Below are 14,148 nucleotides of genomic sequence, written 5' to 3'. Positions count from 1 at the left end.
GCATCCTCAGACTTAAGATGCTCTACTCAGACAGCATCAAAGCATAAATTAGCTAGCGATTACTGGGGAAAAAGCCTTTGAGATCATTTGCTCTGCAGCAGCAGTGAAACCTCCTGTAGAAAGTGACCATTATGGACGTGAACCTCCCCAGTAAGCGACGTTGACACTAATTACGTTTAATAAAGTGTACCCCTGATTTTCCTCATATTCCTCTTTTCCTTTTTTTTTTTAGTTTCATCTTGATTTGCTAAAAGGTATTAGAAGTAATGAGTCTTCTGCCCCCCTGGACCAGGGCTTAGTTGGAGGAGGGACACATTTGCTCAAACAAACACACACTCACGCTCACAAACAGAATGTTTTATGCATGTTTTTACATCAGACAAGTAAGGTTTTTCCTTCATTAATTATTTGGCAAATTAATTATTGTGTGCGGGAAAAAAATCGCTCAACACGTAGTAATTTTGATGCAAGCTTCAGTGCGCCATCACATCCAAGTTGGTCTAATAACATGATCCAAAAAATCTAGAAAACAAAGAAGTTGAGAACGAACTAATAAATACATCATCCATCCAGCCGACCATTTTCTATACCACTTGGTTTTGTGGTGTGGCTGGAGCCAATCCCAGCTGACATTGGGGGAAAAGCAGTCTACCCCCCAGGACAGGTCGGCAGTCTGTCACAGGGCCGACTTAATTAATACTCTAATTAATTCATGACGATTTTTTATTTTATATTAGGATACCGAGCAGTATCAACAAGCCTATTGAACAGGGAACATTGTGGACAACCAAGGTTGCTTCTACCATTAGTTTTATTACATCAACGCCCATTTACCTCTCGTATCAGTGGCTTGTAAACCTCACTCTTAAAGACTCACTGTTGCTGTTGCTGCTACATTGCCCACAGCTAAAATACAGCACAGAGCCATGTAAACTCCAGCAGTCACCAGTTCTGCTGACAACAGTGGCTTATCCACCCAAACTCCCTCTATGAATGAATAGCCCTCTAGCTTGAGTTTAATCATAAGGGAATAGCACACACACACACACACACACACACACACACACACACAAACAAGATTCTTTCCCCTGCGATAAAAATGCCAGAGGTGTTTTCGCTCTCTCACCCTATTCCCTGCTCTTCCCGTGTATTTTTATGTGCTGAGCAAGAAACCAAAAGGAGGCTGGCATGTGAGAGCACAATGGCCGCAGATGATGTTGTGTTGTACACCTCTGTGGATGGAGGCTGGCAGTTTGCGCTCTAAGCTGTGTTTGGCGCAGCGCAGGTAGGGGATGAGATCAAATGACATGGAGTGGATAGCTGGGGGCTGACGTTCAAATGTGCAAATGTTTTTAAAAACGGGGCCAAAAACGCGGCGTGAGACACAGACTTACACTGCAGACCACATCATTACCGAACATAACACCTGCCTGTTGCCTTTACTTTAGCTTCTGCCAAGAAGCTTCTTTTTCTTTCATCCCTGCTGATTGTTATTCTGCCTGAGGTGAAGTGGCAAGTTGAGAGGGAATTGAAATTTGTTCGGCTACCTTCATTTGATTTGTCATCCAGATTAGAAGAAAAACTTGGAATACTGTTTAGGGGTTAAAGCTGTAGAGAACACCTTTTCCACTAAGATATGACAAGAAAAAAATGGTTTCATTTCAAATAGACTACAGGTTACTGGAGGTAGAGTCTGACGCAGGGAAAATGTCTGGAATTTCTTCACTTGGAGGCGGTTGTAATGTGATGCAGGTCTAAAAGGTAGCTCCTTGAGGTTGGGATTTAGCTCAATGCTACCACAGCCTTACGGTGTTGCCTCGGCATCCTATCGGATCCTCAGAACTGCTTTCTTCCCATCATCAGGACCCCAGTGGGCTGAAAATAAGCATCTGTTTATCAAATGATGTACTCACACAAGAGGGAAATGTGCAAGGAGTGAGACTGTAGGGGAAGATATGAGCATACCCCATCCATGTGCAGTGAGGAATGAAATCGTTTTGAAATTTGTTATACTGTGTCACCTAAGGAAAAGAGGAAAGACTGTGGAAATATGTGTTTGTATCTAACGCTTAATTTAAATGAGAATTTTAAGTTGTTGACCAAATTATCCAAAAGCATTCGTAGATAAAGTAATTCCAAATGCCATCTGTTGTTTTGACACAAACCAAAACTCCTGGAACTTTGTGACTCATTTAATGTAAGAGGTCTAACATACAAACTGGCCAGGAAACCAGGTGCATTTCTTAAAAGTAAGATTTGTTTTACTTTTTAATTTTTTTTCTTCCATTTAACTATTCACCTAATTTAGATTATTGCTCCTGTGACCTCACTGCATGTAGATCTGTTAATTTTATTCATATGGCAGAAAGAAGCACACGCTGCAAAAACTGAGTGTTACTGAATAAGGATGCAATAGTCCTTCAATTCTAGAATGTTATGTTGTGGAACCGGAGGCCCTCGCCCAATGAACTACATCTGCAATCCAATCTTTCCTTCGTCCAAGAAAATATGCTTATCCTTCAACAAAATTGAATGCTTTGCATGTGAATTTTGGATTAGCGTCGATACTATCAGCATCCAAAAAGGCATAAAAGAGAAACATGAGATGGAACAGGCTCCCACCACATACTGCATATTTCAGTTTGTTTGTCCCATTATCACATCCTCCACACATAAGGCAGTGCTGGTGCCTCATCGACTTGAGTTCATTTATGGAGGCAAATCTATACAGGAGCGACACATATCCATCTGCTTCCTCAACCTCCCGCAGGGAGAGTCATTTGTGTACTTATTTAAGCTGCGGTCAGCCATTAGACCAGGCCTCTGCTGGAATGTGTGGGCTAAAAAGGCTAATTGCTTCTCTTCCCTGTGCTATGGCGATAATTCTCCCTGTTCATTTTTTCCTGGCACGTGTGTGGACAAATCTCACGGTTGATCTGGCAAAATAAGATGGGTTTTAAACAGTGTCTAGTTTAAGTTAATTGACATTAGGCTTATTATAACAATTCGCCATAACCACAAATGCCCTTTTACTCCTCACATGGTTCGGAGTGTATCACGCATGCTTTACTCACCACATGCCTGAAGAAGTCAGTCAGAATGAAGACCTACTGTTGTAATGAGGTTAACTGAGGGAAGAATGCCACTACAGTAGCAGCAGCTCGTTTCTAGTGTTTCTCTCCGACTCTGCGCAGCAGAGGGGAGGGGAGTGAGGTGTGCGTTTCAGGTGTGGTTGTCTCTGTGGGGGCTTGTGTGTATCCTCAGTAGACATCAGTTGGGGTCCTAATAATAACTTGAAAGTGCAAAGTCTCGAGCATGGCTCCACATAATTAGCCTTTAGCAGAAATCAAGCTAATTGCACAGAGGTAATTGGGCACTCTTTCCAGTCTGTTTGCCTGTTATGATGTACACAGATGCACACTGTACCTTCCTACCTTGGCCTTTCATGTTGCATGTCACTTTGATTTAAAGATGACTAAAAAAACCATTTTAATTAGTCAATTTCTCCACAGTGTCGTCTTTTCTGTTGGAATAGAAGCCAGTGCGCACAGATCGGGTTAAAATGTGAAAAGAAAAAGGTGTTATCTACAATAATGGATTCCACATTGGAATCCAGAGTGATATTCGTGGAGATTTAAAAAAAAAACTCAATATTATTGTGTTGGTCCTGATTCAACAGTTATCTTTATTATTCCGTTCATATTTGGAGAGGAAAAGGATTTAAGAGCAATATGAATAAAAGTTCATAATGTGTGCGTGATTGCAGAGCCAGCTTGGAGGAGCAGAGGGACATGTTACGAGTCCAGGCTGCTATGGACCGGGCCACGGTGAAGGAGCTCCACCTGTATCTTGCAAATGAACACCGAGGTGAGCCTTTTTTCTTTATATTTGGGACGAGACAAAAAAAATGGACATGATTCTTTAAAAAAACCCACTTAGCTTTATTTAAGTTTAGAAGTATTGCGCTTAAATTAAATTTGACACAATAATTCTACTTGATTCTACTGTTCTGCTTTCATCAATACAACCTTAGGACGTTGCTACTGGCTTAAAGAACAAACAAAAAAGCCACTGGTAATAATACATATAATGGTGAAACGGTATCCATGCTTTACATGACAGCATCTCTAAGCTATCCTTACCTCTTGACCATACATTCTAGTGAGCAGAATTAATAAGACAACTCCCAGGGGAATTAAAAGGACAACTCAATTAAGACTTGATCAGCTCCTTGCAAATTGATTGAGTGATCAAGTAGTGTTCATCTTGTCTGATTATATCATCAAGTTAAAAAGCACATTGCTTTTAATCGAGTCTGCATCCTTTTGTCAGACACTGACCACTCTAATCGGCGGCCTTAATTAATTTGTTCAATAACAAATCTGTCCTACATCACTTTAATTTTCCTCACAACCAATGATGGTGTCTGTTAGAGATGCAAGCGTGTGATTTAAAAGGTGGCACTAATTAAAATAGTGGATCCTCTCTTATTGACAGTCAAGTCAGGAATACCAGGAAATAAGCTCCTTTGGAAGGACATACTTAGTTTTACATCTTGTCAAACAAATAATCTTTAAATATAAACATTATACAAGAGCTTGAGTTTTCTGATTTACAAATCATTTTGCAACTTGTATCAGGTAAAAATTCACTTTGTTTGAAGAATAGAGAAGTGCTCTATACTGATAGGTTCACAAATATGAAGATTGTTTTTTAGACATTAAACGTGTGACAATAATACAAACAGTTGGCAACTGCAGTCAGTGGCTTTGCACAATTTTTTTCTCTCTGTTTCATACCAACATTAAAAAGATATTAAGTAAAGTACTGAGTTATGTGTCTGGGGGGTGGTAGTGGATTTTTTCATATTTTATATTTATAAAATAAATGCAATACATATTGCCAAAGGTTTGTATTATAATAACCAACCTTGTCAAAATGACCAGTTTCAATGGGAACACACATGCGACCTGGAAAAAAAAGTCACATGGTTTAAAATGGTAGAGGTAGGCAGGTAGAATGCTTAAATATATTATAGTTTTCACTAGAGCTCCATTTGCTCCATTGAAAACTGTTTCGTTTCTCACTGCATTATTTCTGTGATAGCTTGTTTCTGTGATGTATTTATTAATTCATGGTGGCATTGCCTATTGTAATTCCACTAAAAAGTAGTAAAATCAATAAATTGTAAACTGTGATGGTTGTGGCACAAATAATCTTATCATAAACTTTGTGACTCAATAAAGGTCAGCTGTGTCAGTTACTTTGCAGATGAGACGATATGTTTGGCAACAATTGAAAGTAAACTCACCATTATTAAGAAAAGATATTGTGAATGGCCACAACATTTACCACTGAAGAACCTCTGTGACCCGATCAAAGGCATAGAGGGTTGATCTCTCACACTCGAATCACGCTAACGAAAGGCAGCAGATGAAAGGAACAGGGCCTTTGTGCTGCAGCCCATGAGGAGATGTGGGAGGGACGTTAATGTATGCTGCCATGCCAGGACCTCCTCCGACAGTGGGTGACTAGGGAGCCACCACGTCTTCTTATCAAGGTAGTGCTGAGGTGCCAACTCCCAAGCCACCGGCACTGGAGCTGGATAATTGTCTCCCATCCTGGTTATGTACCCAGCGAACACGGCAGCCCTCCTGTCCTATTTGGTGCTCTGTTTGATTGACTGTGACATCCTGGAAAGACAAAAGAACAGCCTAATTCAAAGTAACAAAATTCCCTGGGCAAGGCGTCAAATGTGAAGCAGAGAAGCAGCAGCTTCTCACAACATAACCCCTCTCTCTTTTTACTCTCTCTCCTTCTATGGCCTCTTTTTTTCCAACTCGCTCTCCAAAAGATCAACTGACCTAAAAGTCAAGGTCCTGAATATTTAATGTTTCCAGCCTCATTGTACAAATTTTTTTGGTTGTCCTGCCATGAATGTGTAACAGAAGAGAATGAAAGGCAGAAAGTTTAATATTGTTTTGTGTTCCCCTTTGCATATAGGTGAGCTTGGAAGATATTCCAACCTCTGCAGATGTATCTACTGTATGTCAAACAGTGACACTGAGGCCCTTTGTATTGTTTATGCGAATCAAATCCCCAAACACTTTGACTCCTGCATGCATTCTGTTGTTATCATAAAGCCTAAATAATATGTTTACCAAGGCCACTATTGAAGTTCTCAGAATAAAGGAGCATGTTAGTCTGGTGAGATTAGTCGTCCATTGGGGAAACATACTGGACTACAAAGCAGTGCAGCCTGGGGCCATGTGTTCACAAGGGATTCAAGCACTTTTCGTTTGTTTAAGATCTCTAGAGAGACGTTGCCCATTGCATGTTGCAGTCTGTGTTTGTGTGAACACTGTTTTTGAATTTCCTTGTGGGCTAAAAAAATAAAATACTGTACCTTTCTGTTAATCAGGGCAACAAAGGTTATTTGTTAATATTTTAGAAATGGGAGGTGAGTTTTAGCAGGGAAAAATTCAAGACCTTCCAGCATTAGTGATTATGTTCTTTTCTGATTTGATTGAAAGAAATTGGACATTATTAATGTTAATTGATTTAATTTACCCTCTTTATTATCATTCTATTGATTGAACCTGAGTTTGACAAGTCATGTCACAATAACGAGCTTTGTTCCCCTTTGCAGAATTGCTTCACAAAGTGGTAGAGGAACGCCAGGTCAAAAGCAGCACTCCGAAAAAGCCTTCTGTTTCTTCAGAGCGAATGGAGCAGTCATTTAAAAAGGTACAAGACTATGTCATTACTAAGTGTTCCTTGTCATTGCCAATAAAAGAAACCCGACAGGGCCATAACTACAGCACAATGCCTCAATCAACGAGAATTCGGTTTTGCTCTGACGAATGATTTGAAAGTCTTCTCACTCTTGGAATGATTGGTCATGCACTAATTTCGAAGTCAAAGTGTCAACCAGGAAGTAGTTTGTTTCTCTTGCAGTTAAAATTCCATGGATAAAAACAAATAATAGCTGTGGTGGGTAATAGCAAGATGAATATGTGTTAAGTTAGCTGAGAATACAAAATTTTTGTATTGTAGCTCTTCCTGGCTTGCACACATGCTTTGAAAAACCCCTGCTTGCATGAGTTTATATGATTCCCCCCCTTTTACCTTCATGGCAGTGAATCATCAAGAGTAGGGATAGCCATCTAATTTTGTTTGAAAGGTACCAGGCTTCACCAGCGGGCAGACTGAGAACCAAATAAATGGGAAAAATTGCCTGGGGGCACAAACCCAGCAGGCATCCACTGTTCTCTTAAACAGTCTCCACCAAAGATCTTACAAATAGACTAAGTGCTCTTGGTTGCGGTCTAGTTAGGGGTGATCAGGGTAAGGGGCTGCCACTCAGATATCCATAATCTTGCCAGGTTGCGGAGTGGAGGGTTGAACCCCTTACTCTAACCATACACAAAGCATAAACTTAATGCAATGGCACATACACCCTTTAGAAAAATGTCATTGGAGAGGGAAGCCACTGTTTGCATGCTACATCAAGCAGGTCAAATCAGTATCTGGCCTTTTTCATTCAAATATTCACTCCAGTGTTGTTTTCACTAGCATTGCAAGAGTTGTTTGCGAAGAGTATTTATGGTAAATGTGGAAAAATGTATGAGGGGAAAAAAAATATCTCTGATTGTTTCAGATTGAGCAGCTGGAGTGGAGGGTAATGTCCCTGGACGAGGAGACGGAGAGGCTGAGAGAAGAGAAAGAACAGCTACATGAGGCCAACAAAGACTTGGCCCTCAACTGCCGCAGACTCCAAGCCTCTGTGGATCACCTGCGAACCCAGGAAGCCGTTCGTGAAGAGGCAGCCCAGACACAGGCCCTGGCCCAAGGGGAGCAGCATCGCAAAGAGATGATGGCTCTAGAAGCCCGTCTCGCTGCATCTCAGAAAGAGGCTACAAAGCTTCATCAACAGTTGCTGAAGCTTAGACAGGAGCTGGGGATTGTCAGAGCGGCCAGGGACTTCTATAGGAACCGTGCCGCAGGGCCTGGGCGGGCAGGGGGGATCGCTAGCAACATTAGCAGCAAGGTTAAATTCAAAACAACAAGGCTCAGAGGTCCACTACGCCAGTGCAGCCACCGAGCAGTCAGCCCCAATCAAGCCATCAGCTGGCAAGGCCGCAGCCCCAGTCCCACTAAGGACGAGTGGGAGGACATGAGTGTCGATAGGTAATGATACACACGCACATGCAGACGCACACACAGACGCACTTCTTCTTACTGCCTCCCGCCTCATTATTTTTAAGGTGGAAGGAGTGGAGAGGGTGGGTTTGCAGAATTGTGGGGGGCCACGCTGCATCAAGGGGACAACGTGCATATGCAAAGCATAAGCAAATGGGTGATTGAATTTCATCGTCTGTCTAGTTGGTATTCAGGAGCCAAAAGAAGAATGGGAGCAAGAATGATAGAGCGAAGGAGAGAGGAGGGGGAAACCACTGTCAGATCCTTTGAAATATCCTGGGATGCCTTGCTTGGAGCTTATTGACTGAAATTTGCATGCAAAATTAGCCACCTCTCCACACAAAGTTGAACCGGTGCCAGAAAAGCCCAGGGATGAGGAGGCCGCCAAAGCCTTGATACCTTCCAGTGATGCCATTTTCATGCACTAGTCACGCTATCTTGAAATTGACAGTTTGGCAGTTTGATTTAATTTACTGGTCCTGTGCATTCACTAACCCCCCCTTGACAGCGCTAAGGATCCCCCTGCAAGTACCACTCGCTCCCCGCCGCCCCCCCATCCACTTCCTCCACACACACACACACACACACACACACACACACACACACACACACACACACACACACACACACACACACACACACACACACACACACACACACACACACACACACACACACAACCATACATGCACAGAGGCCAGCGTCTCCATGTCTCGTCATGTTTGTTATCTAGTGGCATGTCAATTCACACATGTGTGCGCTATACTTATTTCCTCCAGCAACCCCTGTAACCTCCTCCCAACGCACACACACACACACACACACACACACACACACACACACACACACACACTCACACACACTTCCTTTCCATCTCACCCACCCTCCTCTCTCCTCTCAATTTAGTCGGATACAATTTGAATGACCCTACTCGGCTCAGTACCAGATGTCTACAAGCTGTTTAACACCCTCTAAATTAAGAACCATCGACAGTAATTATTTCATGTATGTTTTATGCAAAGAAGCCACTGAGCCAACATTTATTGAGTGATGGTCGGAATGATTTGATTTCAAACACCCAGAGCTATCGGTGATATTTATTTCCCTTCAGTTTCTCTGCCCGTACGCCTCTCTCTCTGTCTGTTCTCTTTCGCTCTGTCCTACTAAATCGCCATCTCTTCACCAACTAATTCATCTGACTGTAATCCCCTGCTCTATCCATGTGAGGCTGTTTAAAGGGGACTCGGTGCAGCTATGCCCTGCTTTCCTAATGCCTCTCCATGTAGCTAATAAGCAGCAGTCTAATATACGCTTTACCTGAGAGGAGGATCTAAGTGGATTTGCAAAAGAAGGTGTCTAAACTGAGATGTTGTCTTATTTAAGGTACCTGTCAACTGATTTGTTACTGTAAAGCCTTCTGCGTCTCTTATCTCGCAGGGGTCTTCTCCTGCAGTATGTCTGGTAGGCACTCCCGGAAATACAGTGTTTCTGCCTAAGGAGCTTTGGCCCTAATAGTGTCAAATAAAGATGTCAGACTCGTTAAGGCAACTGCCAAGTCTTTGTTTTTTTCCCCTATTTTTTCTCCCTGCCTCTGGCTCACTCTCTGAATTCTTGAGCTCACTAGAGGAAGCTGACCAGATCATCAGTTATGTTGTTGAGCAGGACATAATAAAAACAGGTGGGATGGAGAATGTCTTACCGAATAGTTCGGTTATAAGGAATAAGTAACTTGTGCTTATATATTACATGTCCTTGATGCTACAGGACGATGCATTACATGTGGGTGGTAAATTACTGAAAAAGGGCAAAACAAAAGTTTTTAAGGGGCTTACCACAAGCCACCAGAACAGCTTCGGTGTCGGGCAACTATTGGAGGAATTCAAGGCCATTGTTCCAAAAGATAAGTCATTTGGTGTTTTGATTGGGGGCTGTGGCTCAGGAGTTAATCGCTGGGTTGGTGCTTTGTTCCTTGGCTGAATAGGTCGAAGCGTCTACATTCATTTGTTGCTCCATTCAATTACTCCTCTTTCTCTTCAGTTTGTGTCTGTGTTTGACCTGTGTCATTTTGCATTTATACTGTAAATGCACAAACCTGTGTTTTATGTTCAGTATCACACATCAACCCTGAAGTAGGACCATAAAATGCCAGCTCAGCAAATTTTAACTATATCATATATTAAAGTATCGTGTTTAATATAGTATTTTTCAGTGCTAATGATATATATTAAAATTAATAAAAAGCTAAATAAACCACGTTTCGGTGGGCTAGGGAAGCATTTTTTTCATAGAATGTACGTAAAGCCTGGTCTTGGTGGTGGTGATTATTGATCCTCAGGAAGTCCCTGTGCCCCCTCCAGACCAGGTTTAACCCTAACTAGACCCCAGTCTTGTCAAGTACCAGTTAGATCCTCTCTCTGTGGTCTTTACCTCTGCTGCTTCTCCCAGGCCCCACCTTAATAAACCCGCCGGCGTAAATGTCACTGGCTTCCACCTTCACATCAAAGGTCACTGTCAATAAACCTGTGTGTGTGTCCGTCAGTGTGTGTGTCTGTCTGTCTGTCTGTGTGTGTGTATGTCTGTGTGTATGCATGCGTGTGTCTGTGTGTGTCTGTGTGTGTGTGTGTGTGTGTGTGTGTGTGTCAGGAAGCCCTTACGGTGTGTCCATCAGATGCAACTTTGTGTGGCTCCACTCAGCCGTGCCTCTCACACGTCTGTCACACACGGAGGGCTAATGAAGGCCACAGCCGCTCTCATACATGTTGATGCATTCACTATCAGCACCCAACGCTGCAGCTTTTCACTTAATTTACACCCACATTTACACTTCCAGCCCAGAAATTGGATGGGACATTGATTTTCTGTTGGAAGGAGGGGCGGCAAAATGCACATATTTTTGCTTGATGTCAACTAAATCAACCATAAATGGTAAATTGGTTTTTTGTTCAAGGGTGGTACTTGGGTCCAACTTCAGGCCTGTAATGACCCGTCTCACCTTTCTCCACAGTGACAGTGGTGAAGAGTACTCGGACAGTCTCAACAGTGTGCCCTCAGGGACAGCAGCTCGCAGACATCATGCTAACACCAAGGTTGGTTTGCCCTCATCATATAATCTCTTGGTTATATAATCATATGCTGTATCAGCAGTGTAAAAATGTAATGTCTTGATACTAAATATCCCCAAAAAATAATTTAAAAATTAATTGGTTGCAATGTGATATTCAGCATATTTTGCATGTTTCATATGTATGAAGAAAGATGATCTATACAAAACAAAATTGCAAGTAGAATTCAACCAGCATTTATTGTAATTTAATGTGCAACTACATTAGCATAGCCATAGAAACAGTTATCATCCCAGTGATATTGAAAACTGAAGTCCATGAAATGCACTGATGTTCCTAATCTAGTAATTTGAGCAATATGTAAAATGCCTCTGGTCTCTACAGGTTTATAATTGTTAGAGATGTAGGTCAGACAATCTTTTTGTGACAGATTTTGATTTGGAGAGGGAACAAAGTTGATAATGTTGAGTTCAAGTTGTAATTCATGTGCTTATGAACAACTTGGTTTTCCAGCACTGCAGCTGTACAATTGGTACCTGAGGAGGTATCCAGTTGGCCCTTGTGAGCTGGCCACCATAAACATAAAAACATAATAACAAACAATCAAACCCTGCACCTGTTAAAATTTTCACGGGGTTCAGTGTGAATTACAACTGCAATGATTGATTGATAGTGTCAATTTGGTAATCAGTGAATCATTTCATCATTTTTTAAGCAAAATGCTTAATACTTACTGCTCCCTGCTTCTGAAATGTGCATACATATATTGTTTTGGATTTTCACTATTTTCTGGCATTTTATAAATGATTAATTGATAAATCAAGTAAATAACTGCTGGATTAATTGATAATGAAATAAATTGTTTGTTGCAGATTCAATGTGGATCATTTACATGTTGATAGTGTGATTGATTTTTCTAAAACACTTTGTTGGAATGGTTGCCAATGGATGCATCTATTAACTGGCCACTCCCTTTACTCCTGCAACCACAGAGGCTTCCTCGTGTGTGGTTGTGGGTGCTCTTTCTTTTCTATCTCAGTTTCTCACCATGAAATCAATAGGCCTGGACCCTTACTCTTGTCCACATAAAACCACTTCACAGCAGGACATGGCAGCTCCAAACCCCAGAGAGATACTGTATGTCCGTCAAGAAGAGAGCGGAAGAGAGGAAAGGGGGGGACTCATAGTGTCCTCTTCTCTTCTCTCTTTCTCTCTTTGGAAGGAAGGGAGCAAGGTAGAAGGGAGAGAGGAAGAAAGGGTAGGTGTTGTACACGTAGCCAGGGAGCTGTCAGGACCCTTAATCTCACATCTCCTTCAGTTTCCCCTCTTCAGATCAGCTAAATGTGCCAATCAGCTCCTCGGGGCTCATCGCTATAACAGCACTGGCCCCTTGCGACGTGCTCTGTCACAAACCAAAGGGTTCAACTCCCTGCGCCTCTCTGCAAGGCACTGTGTGATCAAACCCGGCACTGATCAAATCCTATCTGACCCCTGTACAAAGGAAACGGGCAGAGAGGAAGGGGGAGGGTGGGGGTTTCTTTGATGTCACTACAAACAACGGTGGAGTTCGGAGGTGTCATGCATAGGTACTTATGAGTGCAAATGACTGTGCACTCACACACGTCATACTGCCGGAGTTAATCTGAGCCTCCAGACAGTGATTGAACAAAGGCAGCATTTGCAAGCATCTGTCAGAAGTAATAACTGTGCTGAGAAGCGTTCAAGTTCAAGTCAGTCGAACGCGCTCAGGTGAATTATTAAAGCACAGGGTGATTTGTCTTGTCGCGTTAAACTGAGCACACGCTGTGATCACAGTGTCATTATGAGCTGCATCTCAGGAAGCATGAACATGTCAACCGGTTGTGTTACATTTAACAGCTGCTTTTCATAACTGTGTCTGACTTTCATCTTCTTTTAGTCCTACAGGTGTTCACTGATCTCCAACTCAAAACCTCCAGCAGCAGAATCTCGCAGAAAACAACCCTATGTTGTGGCCCAAGGTAGTGCAAGTTCCCCCTTTTCACACCAATGCAAATCTACAAAATTCTAATCGACTATTAATCGAGGCAAGAAAAACATTCAATGTATGTACATGATGTCGATCAGAAACACAAATTTCAGTTTGAGCTAAGTAAACATGCTTTTTTCTTTTCTTTTTTTTAAGAGCTTGACACTCCTCTGTTGGGTATAAATGGAAAATGTTAATCATTCAAGTTGTTAAATATATCTCGGTTTTCACTTGTGTATACACAAAGACACTTTCACACATGCCTGTTAAATCCCAGCAGTGGCTTCTAAATAGGGATTTGGAGTTTTTCTGTGCTCTTGTCAACTCTGAGGCGCCTGCATGTATTTCCTCCTGTTAGACGATAAACAGCATGAGCTCTGGGAACGAGGGATGAGGGGAGAGGAAAGGAGGTGTAGGAGAAAGAGGATGCTGATGAAGACCCAGCGCTGCTCCTCCTCCGCTCTGCAGCAGCGCATAGAGTCCCTACAGCGTCACATCGACATACTGCAAAGTGCCAGGAAAGATGCTGTGCTCTCAGCCAAAGAGCTGCGGAGGGCCAATGAGAAGATCGCGGCACAGCTCAACTCCCTCAATGAGAAGCTCTGCAGCAGCAAGCAGCTCATACAGGTAACTTGTGGAGAGAAAAAAACAAGGAGATGAGTTAAGAAGAAAGCTGTTTGTAAGTGTTGGAAAATCTTATTTGTCTCTGTCTTGTTGGGTTTTTTTGGTTCTTTTGTACTTGCTTGGAGCTGAGAGTGCAGCAGTAGCAGATCCTTTGCCCTTATCATGCTTAATAAGTGTGGCTGACAGGCCCTACCCTTGCCTGTGGAGGTCAGCGCCACAGAGCAGAAGAGACAAGGGGAATCTCTCTTTCTC

The 14,148-nt window shown here is 42.4% G+C and overlaps 1 protein-coding gene and 1 long non-coding RNA gene across 6 annotated transcripts in view; one reads left to right on the top strand and one right to left on the bottom strand.

Annotated features, from left to right (window-relative positions):
* cntln (centlein, centrosomal protein) overlaps positions 1-14,148 on the top strand; it is a 93,401-nt gene that overhangs the window by 51,483 nt on the left and 27,770 nt on the right. For all 5 annotated transcript variants that reach the window (XR_004794281.2, XR_004794280.2, XM_047333929.1 and 2 more), the window contains 6 exons: positions 3,767-3,867; positions 6,650-6,747; positions 7,661-8,190; positions 11,207-11,288; positions 13,183-13,264; positions 13,631-13,899. Coding sequence is in view for 3 of the 5 variants with exons in the window: in XM_047333929.1 (XP_047189885.1) it covers positions 3,767-3,867; positions 6,650-6,747; positions 7,661-8,190; positions 11,207-11,288; positions 13,183-13,264; positions 13,631-13,899 (1,162 nt within the window). In the remaining 2 variants the exon portion in view is untranslated. The remainder of the gene's footprint in view (positions 1-3,766; positions 3,868-6,649; positions 6,748-7,660; positions 8,191-11,206; positions 11,289-13,182; positions 13,265-13,630; positions 13,900-14,148) is intronic.
* On the bottom strand, positions 3,750-5,368 carry LOC118312698. The gene is made up of 3 exons (XR_004794282.1): positions 5,312-5,368; positions 4,930-4,970; positions 3,750-3,880 (listed from the first exon to the last, which is right to left on the bottom strand). It is a non-coding gene; the product is annotated as an uncharacterized LOC118312698 (long non-coding RNA).

This window comes from Scophthalmus maximus, chromosome 8 (genome assembly GCF_022379125.1).
Source record: "Scophthalmus maximus strain ysfricsl-2021 chromosome 8, ASM2237912v1, whole genome shotgun sequence".
Taxonomy (NCBI): Eukaryota; Metazoa; Chordata; class Actinopteri; order Pleuronectiformes; family Scophthalmidae; genus Scophthalmus; species Scophthalmus maximus.
The sequence above is the reverse complement of the archived record's forward strand: the minus strand, read 5'-3'. Positions and strand labels throughout refer to the sequence as shown.